Below are 27,394 nucleotides of genomic sequence, written 5' to 3'. Positions count from 1 at the left end.
AGATCAACCTGGCGTCGGCTAGACACCCGCAGACCAACGGGCAAGCGGAGCGGGTCAATGCCATCATGCAGCAGTACCTGAGATGTTATGCGAATCAACAGCCTGCGACGTGGGTGGATTACCTGCCTCTCGCCGAGTTCGCCTACAACAACACGAAGCACGTGTCCACGGGGGTCACGCCGTTCTTCGCCAACAACGGGAGGCACCCCAGAACCTTCCCGGGACTGGAAAGAATGGGGGAGGGGGAGCCGCAGACAGCAGATGCGTTCGCGTCGGAGTTGCAGGAGGTCCACGATCAGCTGCGGCGGCACCTGGAGCTGGCTAAACACGCATACAAGGTACAAGCGGACAAACACAGAAGGGTTGGCGAAGAGATCCATGTGGGAGACTGGGTCTGGTTAGCAGCCCACCCAGTGCCGGCCAGGTCGTTGGCGAAGAAGAAACTAGGGCATAAACAACTGGGGCCCTACCAAGTCGAAGAACAGGTCAACCCGGTGGCTTTCAGGCTGGCTCTTCCGGAGGGTTCCAGAATGCATCCGGTGTTCCACAGATCGGTGCTCACTCCCTACAAGGCACCTCACAGGTTTCAGGAACCAGGAACGGCACCGGGTCCGCTCCGAGAGAGAACCGGGCAAGGGGGAGTGGCACAGGAGGAGCGCATCAACGAAGTCACGGAGATTTTGGACTCCAGATGGGGGGAAGAGGGGGTAGAATACCTTCTCGCCAAGGAGGGCACCCCGGCCAGTGCCAACAGCTGGGTGCCGGGCTACGCTTTAGACGAACCTCTGCTCAAAGAAGAGTTTCATGCCCTCTTCCCACACAGGCCAATGCCAGCAGACTTTTTCGACGACTGGCTTTTCACGCCCACGCTTTCAGCCAGCACGTTCCGGGGGTTCGACTCGGACGAGGAACCGACACGAGACGCCCGTTCCCCGGAGGGGTCACCCTCGGGATCTGCTTCAGAACCCTCGTATTGGTGGGATGATCGACCAGAGGAGCAGTTCCGCAGAAGGTGGCTGGAGGGTCCAGGACGAGCAACGTCTCCAGAAGGCAACGAGGGAGAGATGGACATGGACGTTTTCGGGGACGACCCGGGTTTCGAGCACGGCGGCACAGAGATGGAAGCGGAGGTGACCGTCGTCAACGAGAGCAGGGAGGAAGAACCGGAAGACTTCGGATGGCGGCCCGCCACGGGAAGCGAACTGTATCCGACATTCGTCCCCCTGACACAGCAGCACCCAGATCCCGCACCGGAAGGAGGGGAGGGGGGAAGAGGGGGCTTCGAGGGGGGGATGGATGTCAGGGGTTCAGGAGCAGAGGCAAGGGCAAGGGAGGAAACAGAGAGCGAGGGGGAGGAGGCAGAAGAAAAGATGAGTGATGACGACGACCCGAGATCTCCGAGTCTTTCCAGTGAATCAGAAGATTCACAGAAAGGAGCACCAGTGGCCAGGGCAAGGGGGGAGCCTAGGGGGACACCCCAGGAAGATAGAGCCAGAGGGGACTCAGAGGGGAGCAGTTGGAAATCGGGACCAGCGTCACCGCCAGAGAGCAGGGAAGAGGAAGGGCGCCAGGGATCAAGCGCTGGCAGCTCACAACAGGGGGGAGGGCACGAGTCAGGAGTGGCCACACCTCCATCGGGGAGCGAAGAAACGGTCAGACGGAAGGTGGAAGGTTGGGCGCGCGCGACAAGTTCAAATGCACAGGAAGGTGGCGCAGTAGGCAGCCCGGAAAGGGAGCCAGGTCCTAAAGCCCGCCGAAAGGAGGGAGAAGAGTCAGGGGGGTCAGCGTCAGCGTCAGAGGAATCCCGGAAGGAAGAGACCCCGGGGGGCAGAGGGACCCAGAGAAGAACAGTCAGGCGGAAAAGGTGGAGCAAGGCTAGGATATTAAGTTGGTGTACAAGGGGCGGAGACTCAGATGGAGCTGCGCCGATCTAACCATTAGACGTAGGGTTGCACGCAGCAGCTTGAGAATGGAAACTGTAACTCAATAAAGACTTTTATTTAATGATCGCTGGCTAGCGTGATCCTCTGTGAGCTAGGATCTGGAAGCAACTCTGACACATGCATATAACTCCTTTTCTTCAGCGTTCTAGTTCCTTCCTCACAGAACGTTCTGTATCCCAAGTGTCACAGAGAACACAAAACAGAAAGAAAGAAAGAAAGAAAGAAAGAAAGAAAGAAAGAAAGAGCCCTGTACAAATTCATTTTCATGACAGCCTGATAATTCACTAATTATCCAGATCCTGGAGAGTGGGGATGCACCACAGCAAGTACTAACCAAAACAAGGTGAAACAGCAAGCCTTGCAGAACTACATATGTCAGCCTCCATAATAAATAGAACTCAGTATTACCATGGGCAATCCAAAACAAGGTTGCAGAAAATATATACTACAACTTACAGAAAGTCATAGCCAGTTGCTGGTATATGTGATCATTGCGCCCCCTAGCGATCTGAGAATGTGTCAGTTCTGTGATGATAGGAGGACCAATCAGTTACTTATAGGAAAACACAACGCGACTCGCATTGTAGCAACAGAAAGGCCAATCCTTGACAGTGACCATGAATCTGAACATTAATTTCATTAGGAACTGTACAAGAAAAAAATTAAACCACCACTATGGGATTTGCTGAAGCTGAGGCTCCAATACTTCGGCCACCTCATGAGAAGAGAAGACTCCCTGGAAAAGACCCTGATGTTGGGAAAGATTGTGGGCACAAGGAGAAGGGGACGACAGACGAGATGGTTGGACAGTGTTCTCGAAGCTACCAGCATGAGTTTGACTAAACTGCGGGAGGCAGTGGAAGACAGGAGTGCCTGGCGTGCTCTGGTCCATGGGGTCACGAAGAGTCGGACACGACTAAACAACAACATGGGATTTGTGTGGCAGAGGCTCATTTGCCCTTCAGCTATCGGCTGCTTTAGACAAGATGCATATGTAAACCGGGCAGGATTCCAGACAGGCCAGTTTTTTAGTCTGTAGCAGCAATAACAACAGAGAGTCTTATGCAGCCCTAAAGCCTAACAAAGTCATTGTGACATAAGCTTTCATGAATCAGAGCTCACTTCATCAGGGGCACGAAGTGTTCACCGGTGAACAGGTATACAAATCCTGTGTACCACAGAGGAGGAGAAATGTGTTTTTAATTTTATACAGAGAGTCTAGGTCAACCAAAGCACAAGTAAATTATCTAATCAACTGAATGCAAGTTTCAACAGATTTAGTAATGACCCACTCCCGACCTGGAGTTTGCATTACAGAGTGAATCCAGTCTGTCCTGGAAGATAGCCCCCCCCCCCAATAGTCCTGAGAGGCCACTGCTCTGCTATTTTGTCACCCCAATCTCCCTCATAGACCAAGGTTCTAACTGGGTTCTTACAGGTGGGCAGGTGCGTCTAGGAGCATTTGTGTTAAGTAACCAGGATGCTATGATTCCCAACATGGAACCATAGACTTGTAAAGTTGGAAGGGACCACAAGGGTCACCCAGTCCGACCCTCTGATATGCAGGAATCTTTTTGCCCAATGTGGGGCTCGAACTCACAATCCTTACATTTGAGATTCTCGTGCTCTATCAACTGAGCTGTCCTGAATCAAGATTTCGACAGTAACACCAAGCATTTCGACAGGGAATTCCCTGTTTGAAGGATTATTACTTTGCAACCTCCATTTTGAAAATTAACTGGTTAGAAATACCATGTCTCACATAATACTAAGAGCTCATCAGAGCGTTCCCTTACCCCATTGGAAGCCAGCACATCCTCAGTCTCGTCATCTCTGTTGTTGGCTTGGATTTCAAAGGGATTCCCTCCATTACAGTACTGCTCAAACAAAGTTATGGTTCTTTCTATTTCTGAAGCAGGCTGCTTGCTTGGCGACACAGAAGGGGAACGGGACTGTGCCATGAACTTAAATTCCTATTAACACAAAACAGGTGATATATAGGCTCTGTCATGCAGTTTAAATATTGATCCACATAATAAAGGAGCGGTTTCTTGACAAGCACTGTGGTGTTTGCCTTTCAGCTAACATGGCTTTCCTTCTTTCATTTCATTTCATTTTTAAAGACTGCAAATGTAACCATTAATTTGATGCTTGTCTAATTCTAACACACTTGCCCAATTACTTCAGGCAAAACACCCCCTGCAGCTTGGAAATGAAAGACTTTCAAAACACATATTAAATTCATTAGTGAAGCATCGTGATGAATTACGTTACGGCAGACTTTTTAAAAAGCAAATTATGAGAATTACAATGCCTCTGCATTTACAGCTGCTTAAAAATCAATCAATATAAATGGCTGCTAATAGTGAATTTTAACAAGTTTTCTTTTTATCATAGCATCTGGTTTTATCACTATCTTAAATGCTGGAAATAGAATGGGATGCACAAATGCTGATTCAAGACTCTGTTTGGACATCATGCAAAACCATTGTTTAGCATAACAAGAACGAGCCACTGTTACCCTCATGTTCCCTATATTGCTCCCCTGCAACTGCAAGTTTGGAAGCTTTTGCTTCCAGTTTGATCACAGCTTGTCCCATCATCCAGACTTGACAAACTATGGTTCACCTTAACTGTGGTTCATCTTAAACAAGCCAAATTCAAAACACTGGCTATGAAGCTTGCTTGTTTAAAAAAACCATAGCTAACATTACACATAGTTTAAGTTTATATAACATGCTGAACTGTGCTAAGTTCCATCAGAAGTGATAACTTCCAGTCCTCACAGTCACACTAAAGGAGGAATACATGCAAGGTTCACTGCAGCTTGTTCTTATCAAACAAAACAATTGCTTGGAATGATGTCCAAAGGCAGCAGAAGGGCTGAATCCAGTTAACAAAAAGACCACTCCCACATATATACCTTGCCCTAAGTTCACACACTGCTGTTAACAGGCAGGCTCCACAACAGCTGTCATGCTTCCATTTGTGCAAGACAATGCATAAAATCTGTAGCAAAAGCAAACCATCGCATTTGGATTTACAGCACAAGGTGCAAAAGAGCTTATTGGCAAGTGAAAAACACCTCGCACATCCAAGAACTTCTTTTAAAATTTGGTCCTTCCTATTCTGAATACAAAATGCATACGGTGCTTTAAGGTATCACCACGCTGTGTTTTGTTTCCCTAGCACAACACAGTCACAGCAAATGTACAGCGAAAGTCAAGATAGCAGCAAATCCTTCAACAGTCTTGGCCAAAGTAGCCTTAACCATTTATGTTAAGTATTCATCCCATTCCTGCTTTTTAACATGGCTAGGACTTACATGAAGCTGTAATATGCTGAAGCTTGATTTCACAGGACAAAGCTCCCACGTCTCGTTCTCCAAGAACATTCGCAGTTCTTCGAGGCGGGTTCTAAAACAAAGTTTAGTGTCAGCAAAGGCAAAGGGTGTAACAAATCAACTATATTGAGAAATTAACAACCTAGCTGCAGTTCCATTAAATCAAATTCTGCTATTCTTTAATGATCCTCCGTTGATGAGCTAATCACGTCTCTACTACATGGTTCTCCAAAATGGATCTCTTGCAGCCACATAGGAGCCAAATGAGAAGGAAAGGACTGAGGGGTGAGATAAACTGTTTCCTATCCATGTTTCCATGAAGCTTAAGCAACAACAAAAAAAGGAAATACCTAAACAAGCCCTCCCTGGGTAGTGACGAACAGAGTAGTAGATCCTCTGCAATAAAAATATGCAAATTGTGTACCAACGGTCAGAACCGGGAAAATTTAGTACAGTGGTACCTTGGTTCTCAAACTTAATCCGTTCCAGAAGCCTGTTCCAAAACCAAAAGCATTGCAAAACCAAGGCAAGCTTTCCCATAGAAAGTAATGCAAAACGGACTAATCCTTACCAGACTTTAAAAACACAACCCTAAAATAGCAATTTAACATGAATTTTATTATCAAATGAGACCATTGATCCATAAAATGAAAGCAATAAACAATGTACTGCAGTCACACAATCAATCAATCAATCAATCAGTATCTGAACTGGTTTCCACACAGTCACGAAAACAAAACAAAAAGAGCCGCAAAAACAAAAACGCAAAATAAATAGCAAAAACAGACAGACCTCAGCGTAACACTCAGCCAGCTCAGCCCAGCCCCCTTCCTCCTCTAGGCAGGGCAGGAAGAAGCACCGCCGCAGTATGGAGGGGGGATGGAATGGCACATGGGGGAAAATGGCGCAGCGCGAATGAACAGATTCCCCATGCCAATCCATGGACAGTCCACAGACAGGTGGATATATGTATTCACTGGTCATTTTCACCTGCAATGTTAAACCTGTCAAGTTTAGTTTTGTTTTCAAAAAATCTCATCATAGAATTATGCACAAATTGGGAATTGTGGTTTTACAACAAGAAATCGTTAAACAAGTCAGCTCTATAACTCATTATTTTAAAATGAATTAATTTTTGAATGCTGTATTATTTTACTGTTGTTAGCCGCTCTGAGCCCGGCTTTGGCTGGGGAGGGTGGGATATAAATAAAATTTTATTATTATTATTATTATTATTATTATTATTATTATTATTATTTGAAGCTGGCTCACTTAGCAACTAGCTATTACTTCCTGTAAAAGCACAATCCACAGTTCATGTGTCACAATGCTAAACATGAGATTCTTTGAAAATGAAAATAAACTTGGTAGAAGTCTTCCTTCCACCTGTACAGAAGGAGGGGAGGGGAATGCATGAGTCCCGTGTTTCACTCAGGAACGTTGTCACCCAGAAAGCATGCAAACCTAGCCAGTCTCTTACAAAACCAGATTAAAAGCCACAGTTCTCTATATTTCCTTTGTATGATGCAAAAGCACAAATGCACATTTTGTTCAGTTTCCAGAAGTTCTTTTTCCTCAGATCGAAACAGTCATGCCAAGAATTCAAGAAAAATGGGGGGGGGGGGGAATTGGCGGCAATGAAATATTCTCAGACAAGATCAAAGCTTTAAAAACCAAAAGTCTTGAGTCTTAAAAAGAAAAATTAATTGGCAGTGCTTTCCAGGCAATCGATAAAAAACACTGCTTAAATGAAACAGCATAAGCTTTGCTAATATGTTCACCACTGTTCGCATATTGCAAGGAGAAATGTGCTCTGAGCTAATTGATATCCTTCTCATTTGGCTAAAAAGGGTGGGGAAGGGGAACTTAATTTTCAAAGGGTATGACATAACACATGTCTTTTTATCAAGAACTATAGAAGCTGTCCATCAATCAACAAGTGCAATTCAACAGGTATCTAGAAGAGGCTTTGTTTGGGTGGCCAACAAGATAACAGCTCTAATAATCTTCATCACTCTGAATCCCAGGAAGTTTGTTCCTATTCTAACTCTGTGTTTTGAAACAGAGCATTATGACCTTTTCAGCTCTTCTGCTTCTCACTCTCTGTCTTTCCAGAAGTCAATCTGTTGGTCTAGGCAGAGCAATGCCTATGAACTCCTTGCATATATTATTCACTGGTTTACTATTTTTATGCTTTGTAAGTGGCCTTCTATTCCAAAAAGCGATTTAATGTAAGAGATTTATATTGTAATAAATGCAACCTCTGTTTTAATCCAAAATGGGACTTGCCCCTTTCTAACCACTATGCAAGACAACATTCCCATGGTGTGCCACAAACCTAGGTCCAAGATCTGGAGAAATCACACTTCAGCTGGTGATATGTGTACACATGTGTTTCCAGTAATGTATGATCAAGAATGAGTGTAGACTCAGCAACAAGGCATGCTCTGTTTCCAAGAGGCATGTATTACTTGAGTTCCCAAATCGCAGAGGCAAATCTACCAGTTCCTTCCTTCTGAATCCCTGAGCCACTCTTACCTGAAAGGTCCTTTATGAGTAAGGTTGTCAATTATCACCCCCAGCACTCAAACACTTATTCTCAAAAATAATGCTACTTCCCAATAAAATTGCTTAATACATTCAGTCTATGTCATAGATTATATAAATCAATGTTCTTAATGGCAACTCTATATTACAGCTTTTTGATAGAATCACTGTATCTATAGCCCACCTGTCTACATATGTCAAGATGAACACATGGAAGACAATGCTCTTTAAAGAGCTACCAGCTGGGTCTTATGAACTAATGCATCTACAAAAGTATCTAACGGTTCTTAATTAAAGCACACAATGAGGAGTAAGAGCCGTATCCACTTGAAGTCAAAAGCCTAAAACTCCTGGAAGCTTTAGGTGATTCAGGCTCTAATACACATACAATATTTTTACAGTCCAATGGAAATTGCTACGTCTTCAAAGGGCTTTGTAGACAACATTCGCCAATCAAATCTCTACAGCACCCATTCAACATCAGTACGCAACAATCACCGTCAGTCCAAATTATTACCCAGTAGGTAAAAGCACTGAAATGGATCAAGTTTCTTCCTCAATAGGCTATGCAAAAACAATGATAAATATTTTAAAATTACCTTTTGGCAGCAATTGCCAAACCCTGTATGTTCAACAGTCACAATATTCTCCCTATATTTTCTGTTATGTGTTTGAAAATACAAGGCAATATTCTCTGAAGCAAGCATTTAGAGATTTAAGCTGTGACATGTTTAAAGTAGACCACGGTACACAATGTGGTGCCCTCCAGATGTTGTTGGACTTCAGTTCCCATCAGCCCCAGCCGACATGGGCAACAATCAAGAGATTATGTGAGCTAGGAGTTCACGGACACCTGGAGGGCACAGTGCTAGCTCTCCCTGCAGTAGACAATAGCTCAAATGGCAGACCAAATGAAGAAAGTCCCCAGTTGAGTCCAGTTGTAGGTGTAGGAAACCTGTGGCCCTCTGGAGTTGCTGAAGTACCATTCTCATCATTCCTGGCCACTGGCCATGGTGGCTTGGGCTGATGGGAATTGTTTCCATTCAGCAACATCTGGAGGGCCAAAGGTTCCCCACGCCTGAGTTAAAAGAATCAAAGAGCAGGTGACATGGAAGACCTCCACCTGAGACCCTGAGGTGCTCCTGCCAGCTGGATTAGACAACACAGGTGCACAGGTGGTCAAACAGCCTGCCCTGGTATAAGGCATCTTCCTCTGTCCCTGTGGCAAATCTAGCCTTGCTACTATGTAGTGAAAACAGTAGCTGGGAACCAGGCACGCGACAGGAATTTATGGGAAATGTTACTAAAAATATGTCCCCATAACACCAATGCATTGAAGTAAACTACAGCAAGCCCGTAACTTGCACACATTTAACTTGTTTGCATTCAACTTTATGTGTGTGGCAAATAGATAGATAAATAGATAGATCAATAGATGGTGGAGTTCTGAGAAAAATGACTTTGGCAATCCGACCTGCCAATGAGCCCAATGCATTTTGACTATACATGATCTTGGCTTTAGGCGCGATGGGGTCCCTTTACCTTTTACCTTTACCTTATGGAATGCAAACCCCCACTTCAGTTGCAGGCTTACTGTACTATGCACCTTGTAAAATAAAGTTTTGAGAAAGAACATTGATAAAATTTAAACATTTCATACAGAGCATTATTTTGCAAACATAAAAATGTTTTGCATTTATGGTCTGCACTTAACGACTTGAAAACCTGAAAGGGACGTCGACCTCCTACAACAACTAGCCTACTATTGTAGCTCTTACCTGTGATAGTTCTTGAAATAATTCACACTTTGTTTTCTAATGGATTCTTGCAAAACCTCCGACTTGCTGCCACAAAACTCTTCACCAACCTGCATCAGCCTACAGAAGAGGATTTTCTGATTATACATTCAAGTCAAGAATTAGATTATTCATTTCAACTACAGGTTGGGCTTCAGGTAGGCACTGTTGAAAGAGAAGCCCACAGAGAACGGCCTGCATCCTCTTTTCATACTGTGGGCCATCTGTCTGTATAAAGCAGAAAACCAAAGGCAAGGGAGATTTCTACACAAGCAATTGAAAATATCTAGAACGCTGGAGTTCTGCACTCCAAACATGGATTGGATTATTCATCATCACTCTTACTCCCAAGGAGGAAAAATGGAAGCACTTATCAGGGTGAATGATACACACTTTGGAGGGCATTCGTATTACTTATCAAAATTAACATTTCAAGGCAACCTTAAATTAAGCAAGGCATACAATTTCAGCTACTGTTCTCTGGAGAATAAATTCTGTGATTCAGTTAGTTCAGCATTCTAATTACTAACAACAGCTAACACTTCAGCCTGTTTTATCACCATACTTCCCCAACCCTCATTCCTTCAACTCTGGAAGCTTTATTTCTGTAAAGGAACTTTCACAATTTTCTCAGCAGATTAAACATAAAATGGTGAAGGATCCTCAAAGAAAGGCATGCAGTTAAGACTCCTACTGGTCTGGTGCAGATGAGAACTAATGCTAGTAGACACTAAGATTGCTCCGATGCACATTAAGGCATTTGATTCTCCTAAAACATAGTGGTCTGATTTAAATCAGAATATTTGGAACATAAAGCCGATGCAGTTTCCTCAAAGTAAAGCAATGTACATAAGTTTATTTCAGCATTTCCTAACCTAGCGCCCGCCAGAGGTTTTTGGACTAGGCTGGTTTAAAGTACACCAAGAATGACTCAGATGTTGGAAAAACCAGTCCAGTTAATCAGTGAAGCAATTTTAAATAGCACAGAAGTGAAGAAACAGCCATGCTATGACTTATGCTGCTGCCGCAACCAAACAATATTTGAAAAACATTCTTAGAATTCAACGCACACACAAAAAGCTTCATTGTGTCAACTTCCACTTTGTCTCTTTATCAGAACAAATGGCCCCTGAAAATACCTGCTGACAATATCCAGGACAAAGATGAAGTCATCGTATTTGAAGTTAGACATGTCTGTGCCAAGCAAATAGGTCTTCACTTTCAGCTGGACATCCTGCAGAAAAGCAAACGTATTGAAATTGGGTATGTTTAGCCTACGGAAGATATGGTTAAGAGGCAATATGATAGCCGTCTTCAAGGATCTGAAGAGTTGTCACATAGATGACAGAGCAAATTTGTTTCTGCTGCTCCAGAGCATAGGCCCAAATCCCACAGGTTCAAAGGATAAGAAAAGGGATTTAGATTAAATGTTTGGTACAACTTCTTGACACTATGCACTGTTCAACAGTGGAGCAGATTGCCTTAGAAGGTTGGACACCCACCTACTGGGGATATAGCATGGTTAAGATGGCCCTTGAGCTCTCTTCCAACTCTATGATGAAGCAGATGCCATCATAGCATTTGATGTATTTGCTACCTATGATAAATGGCTGAAACCTTTCGAGGGATACTCAGTCCTGGATCTAAACAAATCAAATAACCAACACTTGAGGAGTGGGTTAAAGTTGTTTATTCAAAGTTACTTCTAATTTGTGAAGAACTTGCAGCCTCCATATATAACATAGTCTGCATCTAACTGGTTTTGCAATCACATTGCTACCACTACATTTTATAAGGCAAAACATCCATGAACAAGAGGGGAGGTGTCATGAGGCTTGGGGAATCCTAAGGTTTGGAGAGGTACTGTTTGGGGTGGGGGAAACAGAAAACCAGAGGGAGGCAGTGGGAAATGGAGTGCAACAAAAGAATCAACAAGAGAAACATTCTTTCCCAAAGAATGTTCTATGTACTGTCCATTCAAGAGAAATTGACGTTTTCATCATTTCATGCTCTTTAAACTCAATTTTAAGAACATGAAAGCATGCGACAGAAACGAACCTATTTTTCTCTGATACTATGAACAACCAGAGATAATGGGGGGGGGGGGGGTTTACATTCTTTCCTAAAAGTCCAATTAATGTTTTTCAAAAATGAGCATTTGCTGGGGGTGGAAAGCATTTTGCCAATTTAAAACGAACCTGCCATATTCGCGAAAGTCCATGTTCCAATTTCTTTTTCACGTAGCTGCGGTCAAAATTGGTCTCTTCAGCACCCATGACATTGCTTCCATCTGGAAAATAATGTATGTGTTTTACATGTAAGCTGACAAGGAAGGGGGATTCACTGTGTCTGTGTGTGTGAGTGTGTGTGTGTGTGTGTGTGTGCGCGCGTGCTTTATTTTAATGTGAGACAAAATTTCACATCCTTTAGGCTCACTTCATACTCCACGACAATAATAGCAAGCCCACACCCCAAATCCCATAATGTGGCAGAGACAATGCCGCCACACTGACCTAAAATGAAGAGCATTAACCAAGACTGGCTGATCTGGGCAGTGAGGCGATGATAGCAGGCCCACTCAGCATGCACCACACCCACAATGTCCCACCACCCCCAGCACATGGTTCCTCCATAGCAAAGGCATAAAAAGTAGTAATAATAAGAATAATGCTCTAATAAGGTGTGCCGCACAATCCTTTTGTGTGCTTACTCAGAAGCAGGGCTTATTTTCAGCCGGAACTCACTGGAACTCAGTTCCGGCACCTCTCAGGTAGAAACCATTGCCATTCTAAGAGAACAAGGAAGGTGTTTGTGGTGAGTTCCGGCACCTCTTTTTCTAGAAAAATAGCACTGTTCAGATGTAATTCTCATTTTCTCCAGGAGGATTACTCGCTAAAACTTTTGTTTAGGATTTCAGTTTCAGAGTGTTCACACAGGCTAGATATTCACTATTATAATGCTTGATTAAGTAACAACTGCAAAATCCCTCAAGCTCCTGAAATAGTAGGTTGAGAGAGAGAGAGATCAACTGTGCCTAACAATTTTCATTTACAAAAAAAAATCATAAATAGCATTTTATACAGGTTCCTTATTCCAAATCTTACTGTTTCCCTGATGGATATTGGAAGAGCTTTTGTCCTATTGTTCATACAGCTCCGACTACATTTTTCACATTCTGAAACTAACTCAAAATACATATTTTATTCAGATAATACATTCAGATAGCATAACCAGTTCCTACCAGAAGACGAAGGAGGTTCACCGTGATCGTATTTTTCATGCCACTCCATGGTTCGGTAGTAACTGAGCATAACCTCCCACAGGGCTTTGCAGAGGTCAGCAAGGCAAGGAATGTAACTGTCTGACGTAATGTGCTAAGGAACATACAAGCAAGATCTGTGATGTTTTTCTTCATTCTAAGTTTTGTCAAATGCAAAATTTGTATGCAGAAGGAATATGACAAATACACACATACAACATCTGTACAATATGGCATATATGCTGTACTGTTTTTAAATGCTGTACTGTTTTTAACATTTGATTGGGAGCCGTCCAGAGTGGCTGGGGAGACTCAGATGGGCAGGGTATAAATAAATTATTATTATTATTACTATTATTATTATATTATTATTATTAGTAGTAGTAGTAGAAGATGTCACACACAATGAAAAGAATAATACAGAATGAGGGAAACCACCCCATCCCCTAGATTTTTTTAAACACACACACACACTTTCCCCCTTTCAAGCTGTGGAATGCCACATGGACAGCAAATAAAACAAAAAACTGTTCGCTTTCAGTAACAAACGAAATGGGCAAGTGCACATGCCAATAATTTAGTTTAAAGTATTAGTTAATTTTGTATTGGTTAAGAGGCAGAAGAGCCTAAACGCATTCCAGAACACTTCCAATTTGCCAAGAGATTGTACATAACAATTAACAGGGCTTTAAATACACCATTGATTTAAAAACGCCATGGTTTTTGGCACTCAAAAACTTGAAGTGTTCTTCCAGTCCTGCCAATAAAGCTAAATAAATTAAGGAGCTGCAACGTTTTAAACACTTCAGTGAAAGAAAGAATTATTTTGAAGTGTCCAAATAAGCTAGGATGCTGATTTGGTATATAAACCACTCTTTTCATGGAAAGGCTGCTAAGAGTGAATTCACACCACAATATTCTTCTCACACAGTTTTTAATGGATGAGATGCATTCATGCAGCAGAGCTACCCAAGTCTAGAGAAAAAAAGTATTTGATAAAATCTCCCCACCCACTGCCCCCAGGGGGTCCCTCCCCCACTCATCCATTAGGTTTTCTTAAAAGCTTAAAAGCTCCCATTGACTTTTCCCCCAACTAATTGCTGTGCAGAAGGGCCATTTCCAGGGTGGGTCAGTGCACAGGAAAGGAAGGGTTAACTCTTCCCTTCCAGCCATGATCCCCACCCCCACCAAATCCCCCACTACAACGAAGCATTTAAAACGCTCCCATTGGCTACTAATCCTGATGACTATGTTCTACCTTCATGGTGAGATACAATATGCTTCTGAGTATCAGTTGCTAGAAATTCCTTGCCATTTTTTTTTCTTCAAATGTGGCCTATACATGCAAACACAAAATGTCCCAAGCCTTTATACGACTACGTACCATGCACAGGTCCTTGTACTGAAGCTTCTGAAACTTGGTGTCTGTGTTTCCCGCACACAGCTCCACGTAACCGAGAACAACTTGGAATACAGTGTTGTGAATGGCTTGAGTAAAGTGCATGTGCAGTTGGTCCATGGCTGTCTGAAGAGAAAGGATGGGGAGAGTCATTAATGCATAATGGAAAGCCAGTTCCATGTTCCTGTTCCTTAAGTCACAGACTGTAATTCTAGGCAACAGCCTTCTGACACTCAAGTAGCTTCCGTGGCACTTAGTGACTTTTTCAGCTTCAGGTGATAAGCCAGCAATGACCATACTTGGTTGGAGATAACTTAGACACATTTGCCCATACTCTAGTAACTTTTAGGCTATCGCATTGTATTGTATGTAGGATTGCCTTTAAAAATGGCTCAGAAACTGTGGTTGGTTCGAAACAGAGCCACAAGACTATTAACCAGGACTGAGCAACGCTTTACCAGCTGCACTGGCCCCCAGTAATCTCCCAAGATCCATTTAAACTGCTAGTTTTAAATGGTTTGGGACCTGATTAAAAGAAAGATCACCTCCCCCCCCCCCCGCCACGTCTACCTAATTCTTATTAACAGAGGCCCTGGCATGGGTGTCCCCCACCAAGCAAAGTGAGGCTACAAAGGAGAGGAGGAGGGCCTTTATTGTGGTGGCACCACCAGACTATGAAACAGCCTCTGCAGAGAGGCTGGCCTGCCACCTTTTTGGCATCAGTGAATATCTTTTATATTCCGCCAGGATTTTAATAGTGTTTTGGGTTATTGTGACTTAGTGTGGTTTTAACCCGAGCTATAACCTGTTTCTGCTTTGCAGTCTGTTTGTTTTGCAGGGCAAAATTTTAGTTGTGAGTTTGTTTTTGCTTATTGCAAATTTTAATTGCTCTTATTATTGATCAGCGGAAATATAAATCTTCTCTTCCTCTTAGCCCAAGAACCAACGAAATAATAAATAAATAAATAACACACAGCCTCCGCTGAAACAAAATGTAAAGAGAAGGAGTAACGCTGGACCTGGAAGCGGCAGAGCGGGTGTAATTTTGAAAAGTACCCTTTTAGTGGGCTGTTTGTATGTGAGAGGCATGGGCCTATAAGCCTTACAAAAGAAAACACCCAAGGCTTAATAATGCAGCTGGAAATCAGATGAGCCGTAGATAAGGAAATGAATGGACTATAAAAGATTATTGCAAATGTGACACTAGAGAACAGTAAATCCTCTTGTGGTCTAGTCAAACACACAATTATCATACTTTCCCCCAAAACAGGGTTCAACAAATGGAGAGGTCCTTTAAGGAAAGCAGACCCAAGAAATGGAGTGAAGGAAAAGAATAAATGTGCAGTAGGTGATTGGCAAACCTGCCACTGAGCAAAAGCCAGCCAGGCTTGGTTGCCAACACAAGACACCCTGAGCATTCTTGCCCAGATATATTCTGTCTGCCAGCCAGAGAACTAGTGAGCATGTGCCATAAACGTTTATATTTCCAACTAGGGAACACTGGATGCAATGCTAGCTACAATTAACAGCAAGATATGTGCATGTGCAAGGCATCCATCCTGGGTGGTTCAACTGCTGAACAAACCAGGGATGAGCGCACTAAGGGAGTAATCATTTAATAAGAACTGATTTTCTTTCAGTCGTGTTTTTATTTTATTTATTCCCAGGGTCTGTATGTATTCCATCACTAGTGTCTATTGACAGAAGCAACCTGCCTATAATCTGTTAGATAGTACTGAGTTTGCAGAGAATGTATTTGACCATTTTGGTTGTTTCTACATTATAAGCATTTTTCGCCACCAAAGCAGATAGCTCACATGGTTAAGACAAGCTAGCCTGCTTCATAAGCAAGACGTAACAACAAACAGGGAATGCTCACCTGCGTTTTCCCAAGTAGTCTGTAAGCCTGCTGCACCTTGGTATAGTGGCTGATGTCAAAGTTCTTGCAGATTTTGGAAAGCGCGACATCTAACTGCTCCTAAAATGTCAAGTCATGAATATTCAGTAAAATGAAATAGCTATACAGATTGAAAAGATATGATTTATATGGAGACATTCATGTATCATAAAAAAGCAAAATGCAATATAATCATCTGAACAGATAAAGTGCCCCTTAGGTATTCACTCTGTCAAAAAAATCAATAGACTGCATTCTCACCTCAATTTGCTCCAAAGTGTCCTGTAGTTTTGAATTCAATTCACTGCGAAACAATGAAGTCCAACATTAGATCATTTAGAACTAAGCCAACAAGTTATACAAGTGTTTCGGGCTGTGATGAATGTTGTGGTACATCAGTGCAATTGGGCAGATCTTTTATAGAATAGAGTTTCTGCCAGCAATGCTGTAAGATGACTGAAGAGACACACACCCCGCCACCCGCCAAAACCACATCTCTAAAAGAGATCTATTATCCTCAAATCATCTCTGTAGGCCATTAGACACAGAAGCGTCCGTGCTCAAGTGAGCAGCTTATTTATTTTTATATAAGATTTCTTACCCACCCTTCACCTTATGGTCCCAGAACTACTTACAATAATAAAACATGCAGCTTTAGAAACAAATAAAGCTATTGCAATTATAAAACACATGAAACTGTTTCAAATGAAAAAGCCTACTAACTGTATGTCCCATGCAACCTCCAAGAATCATCTCTGAATCTTAGAATCTTTCATTCTGTGACAAAATTTTGACATTTGCTCAGACCCTGAACAGAAATCTACCAAAAGCTGATGGATTTTCCAGATTGCAATTTTCCTCGCATCTAGACTTGCATTGCATGACAAAACTAAATCAGGGAAAGGAAATAATTACAGTATTATTATAAAACCCAGTTATTTCTCTCTCCCCCCCCCCCACTATAAGCTTCATGATCACAATGATGCGCTAAGGAAGGCATTGCAAAATAGCTTAATTTTGCAGCACAACTAAGCCACATGCACTGAAATGATGCCTCGCGGTTAATGAGCACTGTGTATTTTATAGGTGGTTTAAACAGCAAAAGCAACCAAAGTATGGATGTCTTTTTAAAGCGTGCATGCTGAATTTTATGCTGAATTTTAATACTTGTGCTCTGTACATTGCACTTTTCGGTTAATTTGTTACATGCATGAATTAATGAGAAAAGGTACAATGAGAAATCCTGGATGGTCATTCAATATTTTACAAGACAACCCACCCCCAAAGAAACGTCTTAAAGCAGCACCATAATGTGCTACATATATCAATACTGCACAGTAAGAAGAACCTTGCTGGATGAGGCCAAAGGCCCCTCTAGCCAAGCATCCAATTCTCACAGCAGCCAATTAACCAGGCACCTATGATACCAGAGTTGAACAGCACTCTCTTCACTCGTGATTGCCAGCAACTGATATTCAGAGGTATGATGCCTCCAACACTGGAGGGTAGAAGAGAGCCTTATCCTCGAGCTCAGAGCTTTCCAAACATTTCACGTTGGTGACACACTTTTTAGACTTGCATCATTTCATGACACAGTGATTCAGTTTTACTAGCAAACCAGAGGTTAAACTAATCCCTTTCCAGCTCAAGGAGGAGCATGGAGAGCATTCGCATGACACATCTACACGCTGCAGCCGACACACTTAACGTGTCACAGCACCATGTCTGGTGCCAGCCCCTGGCAAAATCATACACCTCTTTTCCCTCTGATGAGACTTTGCTGCTAGATGGTCTTCCGTGGTCTTACATGCTTTACCTTACAAAGGCACTTCTTCTGCCTATGGCGCGGCACTACTGTTAGAGGAGGTCTTCGTTCTCATGCTCCAGGGAGGAATGGCACTGGAATGCAAAAACCTTCAAGCAATGTTGGCGCACCAGAGGGAGGAGAGGCGCCTTTGAAAGGTAAGCAGATGGAGCTCTGAGACGTAGGTTTTCTTCCCTACTATGGCCCTGAAAAGGACGCAGGTGGCACTGTGGGTTAAACCACAGAGCCTAGGACTTGCCGATCAGAAGGTCGACGGTTCGAATCCCTGCGACGGGGTGAGCTCCCGTTGCTCGGTCCCTGCTCCTGCCAACCTAGCAGTTTGAAAGCATGTCAAAGTGCAAGTAGATAAATAGGTACCGCTCTGGCGGGAAGGTAAACGGCATTTCCGTGCGCTGCTCTGGTTTGCCAGAAGCGGCTTAGTCATGCTGGCCACATGACCCGGAAGCTGTACGCCGGCTCCCTCGGCCAGTAAAGCGAGATGAGAGCCGCAACCCCAGAGTCGTCTGCGACTGGACCTAATGGTCAGGGGTCCCTTTACCTTTACGGCCCTGTAACTTCCTGAAAGGCTGGGTTGGGCCTTGAATTCATACAGGATACAAACCATGCCAGAAATAGTCTATCAGTGTTGTTGCATGCTGCCAGTGACTATGGCTGGCACACCCCCCACCCCACTAAGGGAAAGGTACCCTTCGCCATCACACGAGGACTGCAGGACACATATCTGAGTATTTGCTGCGTGCAGGCATGGTGAAAGCCACGGGAGACACATTCATTTCCTCTGCTTCTGGCATAGTACAACCAGAATGCAGTATCCATTTCAGATACAAAATATATACAATCCAAAAATTATTTTTTTAAAAAAATACTTGATCCATCTCTGATAGTGGGGAAAATATAGTCAGGAGGAGGAACAAAAGATAAGAAGGCTAATTTTACAAGCCTCCTTTTGTTCTTGCCACTCTTTCCCACACCGGGCTTTTCACATATAGACCCTGTGAGAATAATTCATTCCACCTAGAGCTGATTATTTTCCACACAAATTGTTTCTTTGGTGCATCGTGTATTATAGCGAAGGGGAGTGATATACCTCAAATTCGCTTTGTTCATATCAAGAGCAAATTGACAGAATTCCACGGCGCACAGCTCAAATCCATAACACATGACATAATGAAATATAACAATCCGTGGGCATAACAATTTGATCTTTCAAAGACGCAATTAACTGTGCCAACACGTTAATTCATGGCATTCATTTTATTCAGCCAATTAATTAAGGCATATTAAGAGGGCCCTGTTTGTATCCTTGCCTGCCTTAATCTGGCATGAAACAAAAGGGAGCAATATCATGCCAGCAGGGAAAAAGCAGCAAAAAGTACAATCAAGAATATTAAAGAAACTCCAAATATGGATATATCTAATTTCAGTATTTACTTAAAGAATAAATAAATCACAACACACTTTGAGAGACATGTCCGAGACAACATATTTATAATAATATTGTTTAACTTAACTGATTTCATTTTTTAAATTTATTCTTATATTCTGCTTTTCTCATTTTTGCAATAGAAAATCTATTGAAAGATGTAGCCAGCAGAGCAGGATTGGGCCGGGCAGAGGCATCCATCTGCTACTACCTGCAAAATAACAGCAGCATCACTCTGCTAGCGTGGAGCTCCCCCTTCTCCTGTCTAATGGATGGCCGAAAGTGCTGTCAACGTGATACTCTTCCAGCAGAAATCTCCCAAACAGGGCTTTCATGGGGTGGGACTGAGGTGGCCCAAGATTCATTGGGTTCTGCGATGGCATCAAGCCCAATTCAGGCCTGATCACAGCACTGTGATCTGCTTCCTTCACCCCACCTGTGTGGAAGTGCTGTAGCTCTGTAAAGCCCCAGTAGACTGGGAGGGAGAAGTTTAGATTGCTCCATAAGAAATAAATATAAAATATAGATGGATGAGAGAAGGCCAGAGCTTAAGGGCCTTTTTCCCCCTTTCCATCAGCAACCAGACACTGCAAAAGGAGTCCTATAGCCTGATTGGCAGTTGGGCCAGACAAGGAACTGGAAGGGGCAGGATTCTGGCCTCTCTTCTCCACTTAATTAGCTAAACTGGGGCTTTTCTCAGTGGACTGACTTGTACTTTTGACTCTGCCAATATTTTTCATTTCTCCTGCTAACCTGAAGTACAATGCAATGAAACTGAACACCTGTTCAATAATTAAGCAGCATCAATATACAAATGTCACTAGCAAACCCATCAATGATGTATAGTTTTACGCATTTGAATGTCTGCAAGATTAATAAGGCTGCTGAGCATTAATTGAATACCATTGAATAACCATTGTTAAATACAGACACATGTACACAGAGGTACAAAAGATTAATGGTGTGCCAAGGTAATCGGCTAAGAATTTTTATTTGTAAATATGCAAGAAGCATTTGGCACAGCCGCACAATTGTTGCCCAGACTATGCCCACCTCTTGTCACTTGGATGAACATTTGCAGCTCTCTCATACCAACGCTGAGCCCTAACATTTTGTGGTGGCTCCAAAAACATTCTATCCAGCACCAGCAATCAGAACCCCTAGGAAGCTGGGAAACAGCACTTCTAAGCACTGCCACCTCCCAGCACTTCCCTGCTCCCTTATCTTAGGAATCATCATGCAAAATTTAATTATGATAGATTAAGAGGTGGCCATATGCACAGCCAACAGATGAGCAACTTTCTACTGGAAAGCCCGGGGATTCTTAGAAACCAAAAAGTACTAAGATTTGGAAAGAGATAGTGTAATTTGTTAGATTCTAGGGCTGGTACACACATATGCACAGACACACACACACACACACACACACACACACAATCTGTGGGCCCAGATCAGTACTAAATCTGGATCCTGCACTGAATCCATTGCTTTAAATGTGTTTTAAATTTACGGTGTGTATGCAGCCTCAGATGCAAATCCAACTGCATCCAGATTATATGCATTTGGGATTGCAGCTGTACACAGATACCAAAATGAACACAATATACAGCACCACTTTTTAGCCTTCAGTGGCAATCAGTTCATGTTAAAAAGAAAGTGCTACCTTGCAAAACCGTTCAGCCATGTGGCACTTTCATTATGAGCAGCCACTATGTGCAGCAAGTCAGGAAATTATACAGAAAGTTAATTGCACTTTACAGGCCTTTTAAAAACAAACACCACACACACATACACCAAAACTTGTTTTTTCAAGATGGAAAATTAATCTCCAGTGCTGGGGCCCAGTAAATTATAATTTGTGAGGCGTTCCCTAAAGAATCGCACGCTCCTTCATTGTCCCTGTGTGCCTGAAGGACAAAAATCAACTCTGGAAGACGCCTGTTGCGTTACCTGATGCAACTGTAGTGTTTGAAAGTGCTAGCTGCTTTCTGGCATTCCAGGCAGAGCTGGATAGCCCCAGGGTAATCCTCCTCCTGTGGGAAATAAGACGTAGAATAAGAACTCAACAACACTGACATTGAGTTTATTAAAGAAAAAAACCTGCAATCACTGCATTTCCTGAGAGAAGGCTCTCTGATCTGCTCAAGATAGCTGTGCTTGATGTTTCCAGTCTTTGCAAGCCAACAGTATAGCTCATTTGGTAGAGCATGAGGCTCTTAATCTCAAAGGTCATGGGTTCAAGCCCCATTTCGGGCAAAAAGGTCCCTGCACTGCAGGGGGTTGGACCAGATGACCCTCAAGGTCCCTTCCCATTATGATTCTGTGATTCTATCCTGCACTGCAGGGGTTGGACTAGATGACCCTCGGGGTCCCTCCCCATTATGATTCTGTGATTCTATCCTGCACTGCAGGGGTTGGACTAGATGACCCTCGGGGTCCCTTCCAACTATAGAGTTCTATGGCTTGCTGTGGGTGGTTACCAAAGCACAAACTATTGACCTTCAGACACAGGAGGGGTAAGTCCACAACCCAGGAGGCTGCCAAACATTTATAAAATAGTAACAATTTCACCTCTCTCCCACGTAAGCCTAATCTGTGATTGGTTCTTCTTAAAAGTAGGCATAACAATTAACACAGCTGATGCAACACAAGAGCATACAAGAGCAGCCAAGGCCTGGCCTCGCTCTTCAAAGGGAGTTATAGCCCACAGATGGGCCAAGATGGCAGCCCCTAATACAGTGAGAATGCATGTGAACAAAAAGATGTTCCCTTCAATTACAATTAAATTATAGTCAGGTTATATTCTTACCTCCAACATTTCACTTAAGCGGACATCAGTTTGTTGCTGGAAATTAAAAGGAGGGAGAGGTCACTGCACAGAACACTAGAGAAATGATTTCTATAGTTAAAAACGTGAAACTCTGCTCTTACCAGGGTTTTTATCGTTCTCAGAGATTTTAGCAGCCCCATCAGCAACTGGCGTTTTCGTTGATTGGCAAGGAGGCCCAAGCTGGCTTGAGTAAAACCCTCTTTTGCTGTGCTCAGATGTCTGCAGAAGTCAAATAATATATTTTTTTTCATAATGAAAGAGTAACTCTCATGGAATACAATAAGGCTTGTGTATAAAAATGAGCAATGCTATGCTAAGTCTGTGTTCTAAAGCAAAGACCAGTACTAATAAACAATGCAGAGAAATTATAAAACACACACATATGCACGCACACATCTGCTCCAAAGGCAAAGGAATCTCTTCACACACCCTTCAAACAATATTTGCAAAATATTGCTTTATTTATACTAATTCCAGGCCACCTTTCCACTCACTGCCCATCCAAGGAGGCTTGCAACATATCATCAAATCACTCCCCACACAAAGAATACCCAATAAAAACCCTCAGCCAGCCAATTAACACACTTTTCATACCAATGACAAACCACAATACAGACTGTAAAACCTCAATAATGAATCAGCTACTCAGAAAAGGTATGTCTTTAGGGCAGGTTTCCTCAAACTCGGCCCTCCAGATGTTTTGAGACTAAAATTCCCATCATCCCTGACCACTTGTCCTGCTAGCTAGGGATCATGGGAGTTGTAGGCCAAAAACGTCTGGAGGGCCAAGTTTGAGGAAGCCTGCTTTAGGGCTTTCTGAAAGGCTTGAAGCATGGGAAACCAGAACAGATCAATTGGCTGAGAGATCTGAAGCAACAGAGCTACCACAAAAGATCCCCTGCCTTGTGGCCACTAATCTCACTGATCTAGGAGGTGGACATATGAGGAGAGCATCTGTTTTTGATCACAATGTGTGGGCAACTAGTATGGTGCTAATGGTCAACAAAATAGCTTGAGCCCAAATCAAAACCTTAAAATTGGGTTCTGATAGGCACCTGCAGCTGGTCCAGTAAGTGTGTTACAGAATCTGAATGTCTCCGTCCCATCAGGGTGATGGCAACCATGTTCTGAACCAGCTTTAAACACTATTTTCAAAAAGTCTCCAAAGGCAGTCCAATGGCCACATGTGGAGGAAACGTCACCTAACACTGTCCTTTGAGAATAACTATTTATGAAGGAAGAGTCGCCATAAAACAGTGCCCACCTAAACCCACCCCAGAAGCATACAGTGGTATCAAAAGCTACTGAGATGTCCAGGACAACACTAACATTCCCTCCCATGCATTCTCTGGTATATCACCCATCAGGGTAATAAAGGCTGTTTCCGTTCAATACCTAGGTCTGAACCCAGATTGGAGTGGATCCAAACTGAGGCAAACTCTTGATTCAGATATCACACCAAAACAGGGTTAAGGACGATTAACTTTGATCTGGCATAATGTCAGCCTTGTAAGTAAGCACACAGAAGTTACTAGCCTGCAAAAATGTTTACTAGCTTGTAGCTAATAAATGTAGCCAATAAAGACATTCGCAAGAGGTGAAGTTTTAAATTGCCTATTTTTGTCTAAACCTGAAATATATAGCTAAAGGAAAGTAGCAGCAAAAGTAAAGGCGGCTAGAAAACTACTTTAAAATGATACTTTTTTTCATTTTGTAAAGCAAATCAAGCATCAGTAAAAGGGTGCACTATACCGTCTTCCATTTGTGCAAATAACAGCAGCTAATTGGAGGCTAGTCTGTAAGGATGTAACTCGTTCAAGCTCCTGCAGAAAGACAAAAGCAGCAATTTATTTCTCCAAGGATACAAAGCAATTGGCTTAAAAGGAGACGCCCTCTTACAAAATGTACTCTTAATTTACATTCAGTCCATTCTTTTTTTAAAAAAAAAAGTTAAAATAAAAATTGAACATCATAGTAAGTAAAGAGCTGTGTATTGGTATAATGTCTTGGTTTAGGTCCATGTATGCAGCAAGATGACTCACAGTACAATTCTGCACACACATAAAGCATTTGGCTTACATTGAAGCTTTGAAAGATTATGACCTCCGTGGAGTTAAGCTCTACAATTTATAGACTTGTCATTCTGAAAATAAAATCACATTTCAAACTGCACAGTTTGGGATCCATTTTTATTTTTATTTTTTTGGTCATACTGGAAATCTCTAAATGACAAAATTCAGCATTTGCTTTTTCAGAAACCATAAATAATATATTAAGTTCATGAGACAGGAAAATAAGAAAATAGGGCTGCTGGATCAGGCCAATAGCCCAGCACAGGGCAGCATCCTGGTCTCATAGTGGCAGCCATATGCCTACAGGAAGACCACAGCCAGGTCCTGAGTGCAGCCGCACTCTCCTCACTTACTTAAAAATAATAAACAAGCACACAGTGGATTTCATTAATTTACCTTGACATATGAAGGTTGTTTTTCAAGTATCAAGTCTGCAACTTTTTTAGATACCTTAAAAAAAACATTCAAATTACGAAGCAGCAGATATAAGCAGGGTACTATATTAAAAGAACAGGTTGACAGAAAGCACTTAGAACCTCTTCAAAAAATTTCAGTAAGTCCTCCACAACATTAGATTATATCTACATTAAAATATTCGCATGTAAAAAATGATAAACACTCCAAAAATGATGGCCATATATAAAGCAAATACATGAGAACTTACAGGCTCTCATTGGAAACCAGTAGCAGAATGTAAATTAACCTCCCACCCCATTTCAAATTGAAAGATACTCTTGAATAAAAATTGAGAGACATACAACAATGAAGCTTAATATAGTCATTTTACCTTGTCATTAATGCATAATCATATATGATTCATCTATAAAAGAGATTTAAATAAATCCACATTTGTGGCAGAGATGCCATCCTAAAAGCAATTTACGGAATGCAGCAATGACTATTTGTGTACCAATGTTAATTTATTACTTTTCTTTTAATGCACTGTATGTTTTTTCCCCTCTTTCCACTACTTCTGAGTTCCAGTAAATGCAATGTGAGTGCACCTGGTACTCAGCCAGCAAGGAACAAAATAAGCGTAGTTAAGCCATCATCTGTGGTACTAGAAGAGACACACAAGTCACGACACTGGATTCTTTGCCTTAAAAAGCATTAACATCTGCAAATTTGCCCATACCATTCAGATTATAATATGCATCCTCAAGAGAACTGGAATCTCTCTTCCCCCGTGTGTGTGTGTGTGTGTGTGTGTGTGTGTTTGTGTGTGTCCCATGCTTGCACAATTCAATGGATGCCTTAAATAACATAAACTAGTCCACCCAAGCAAGCCAAGCGCAAACCTGTAAGAGATGCAGAATAACTAGCTAATCCGAACTGGCTAGTTCGGATTGACCCTCCAGATGTTGATGAACTACAAACCTCATCATCCCACATCATTGGTCATGCTTGCTGGGGCTGATGGGATGTGTAGTTTAGCAACATCCAAAAGGTTCCCCACCCCGACCAGTCAAGGAACCATGTGAAAAACAATTGTTCATACTACACCAGAAGTTGGATCCAGAGATTGCCCTTCTGTGAACGATAGGATTGCTGCCCTTTGTGGAAGGGAGAGCCAAAGGAGGTTCGCAATGGAGGAAAGGTGGCGTGGAGGCAAATTCCTGATTCCTCCTTTCTCCTGTTGCCCCCGCGTGCCAGATGAAGGGACCCCCGTCTTTCCAGAACAGATTTTTAGGGGGCATGGAAAGTGGGATGGGAAATCAGCAAAAGTCACATTACCCTGCCACCATTTCTCCAACAGGAGTGTCCCATATGTGGACCACTACCGTTGAGAAGTCTGGATCCAACCCCATAGAAACAAAGTGCAACGCAATCAGAGTCTGCCTTCTCCCACCCTGATTTTTAGATTTTGCTTCAACATAAAAACACACAAAGCTGTCTTATATCAAGCAAGATTACTAGCCCTTATACCACAGGCAACAGTTATCTGAGCTCTCTTTCAACTGGGCATGCTAGGGATTGACTATGGAATCTTCTGCATGCCGGGCCTACGCCAACATTTCTCAACCTGGTGTGCACCATATATTCTTCAACTTCCAAACTCCCGTTCAACATGGCCAATGGTCTGGAATTATGGGAGTTGGAGTTGAAGAACCTCTGGAAGACACCAGGTTGAAGAAGGCGGTCCCATGCTATGATATAGACCGAAAGCTCTCCCCCACGAAATTCCCAAAGCACAAGGCCACTAGAGGCTGCCCTTGAAGCAAGGAGGGACACATAAGAGTATCTGAAGAAGGAGGAAAGAGAGAAAGGATTGGAGCACAAGCTAAGGACCAGACAGCAGCTAAACTCGGATAGAAAAGTGGTAGACAGTGGCCCTTGCCTCAATTTAAATTTGCAGGTCTGCACCGAAATATGTGGCATTGTTTTCAGAGGTTGTGTTAAAGCCATATCTATTTTTTCAGTTCCAACAAAAAAAAGAGAAGTTTATGTAGATCTCATTGAAGGGACTGGAGAGGAGGGGAGAGAAAGCAGTTCCGACTCACAGCAGCTTGCTGTTGCTTTAGTTTGTCTCTGTATTCTTCCAGTTCTTGAAGACTAAGAACAGGAGGCAGCTTCTGCAGGTAAAGCATAAATAAAATCCAGTTAAATCCCCTGATATAAACATCACACAATTGGAGAATTATTTAAAAGGCCCAATGAGCACTGGGACAACACACACCCAGAATCACCACCATGGGTGTTAGTGGGCTTTGGAGGCGTTCTACCAAAACAACAAAAGGACAGATAAATTTATTTTGAACGTTAAAACAAAAAACAAAAGCAGATTCAGTACTATGAAGCCCAGCATGTGTGTGTACATCAGAAATCTTTGTCATTCTAATCTAAATAATTCTCTTACCTCCAGCTCATACTTAACAATGTCAAAGGAATCACTGGAAAAATAGACTTCTTCAATGCTGTTAATTAATTCTTGCTGAGCTTGAGGATCAGTTGGTTGTTCCCGGAGCTCTCTAAGTTCCTCCTTAAACACACAATAGGTTCAAATAAAGTGTTATACATTGGACAGTGATGTGCCGCCAACGCAATTTAGCCTTCCAAAGG

General features: G+C 42.6%; 1 protein-coding gene across 1 annotated transcript in view; it reads right to left on the bottom strand.

The window, feature by feature from the left end:
- Positions 1-27,394, bottom strand: part of VPS50 (VPS50 subunit of EARP/GARPII complex) — an 86,286-nt gene that overhangs the window by 43,654 nt on the left and 15,238 nt on the right. Inside the window, exons 3-18 of the mRNA XM_080975640.1 lie at positions 27,192-27,314; positions 26,836-26,907; positions 24,731-24,784; positions 24,015-24,085; positions 22,364-22,481; positions 22,242-22,277; positions 21,383-21,465; positions 16,446-16,488; positions 16,167-16,265; positions 14,273-14,413; positions 12,871-13,003; positions 11,828-11,919; positions 10,769-10,863; positions 9,612-9,710; positions 5,269-5,359; positions 3,740-3,916 (exon numbers count right to left, since the gene is read on the bottom strand). Coding sequence (XP_080831766.1) covers positions 3,740-3,916; positions 5,269-5,359; positions 9,612-9,710; positions 10,769-10,863; positions 11,828-11,919; positions 12,871-13,003; positions 14,273-14,413; positions 16,167-16,265; positions 16,446-16,488; positions 21,383-21,465; positions 22,242-22,277; positions 22,364-22,481; positions 24,015-24,085; positions 24,731-24,784; positions 26,836-26,907; positions 27,192-27,314 — 1,527 coding nt within the window. The remainder of the gene's footprint in view (positions 1-3,739; positions 3,917-5,268; positions 5,360-9,611; positions 9,711-10,768; positions 10,864-11,827; positions 11,920-12,870; positions 13,004-14,272; positions 14,414-16,166; positions 16,266-16,445; positions 16,489-21,382; positions 21,466-22,241; positions 22,278-22,363; positions 22,482-24,014; positions 24,086-24,730; positions 24,785-26,835; positions 26,908-27,191; positions 27,315-27,394) is intronic.

This window comes from Podarcis pityusensis (genome assembly GCF_964106645.2).
Source record: "Podarcis pityusensis genome assembly, chromosome: 12".
NCBI lineage: Eukaryota > Metazoa > Chordata > Lepidosauria > Squamata > Lacertidae > Podarcis > Podarcis pityusensis.
This window is presented reverse-complemented; position numbering and strand designations above follow the sequence as displayed.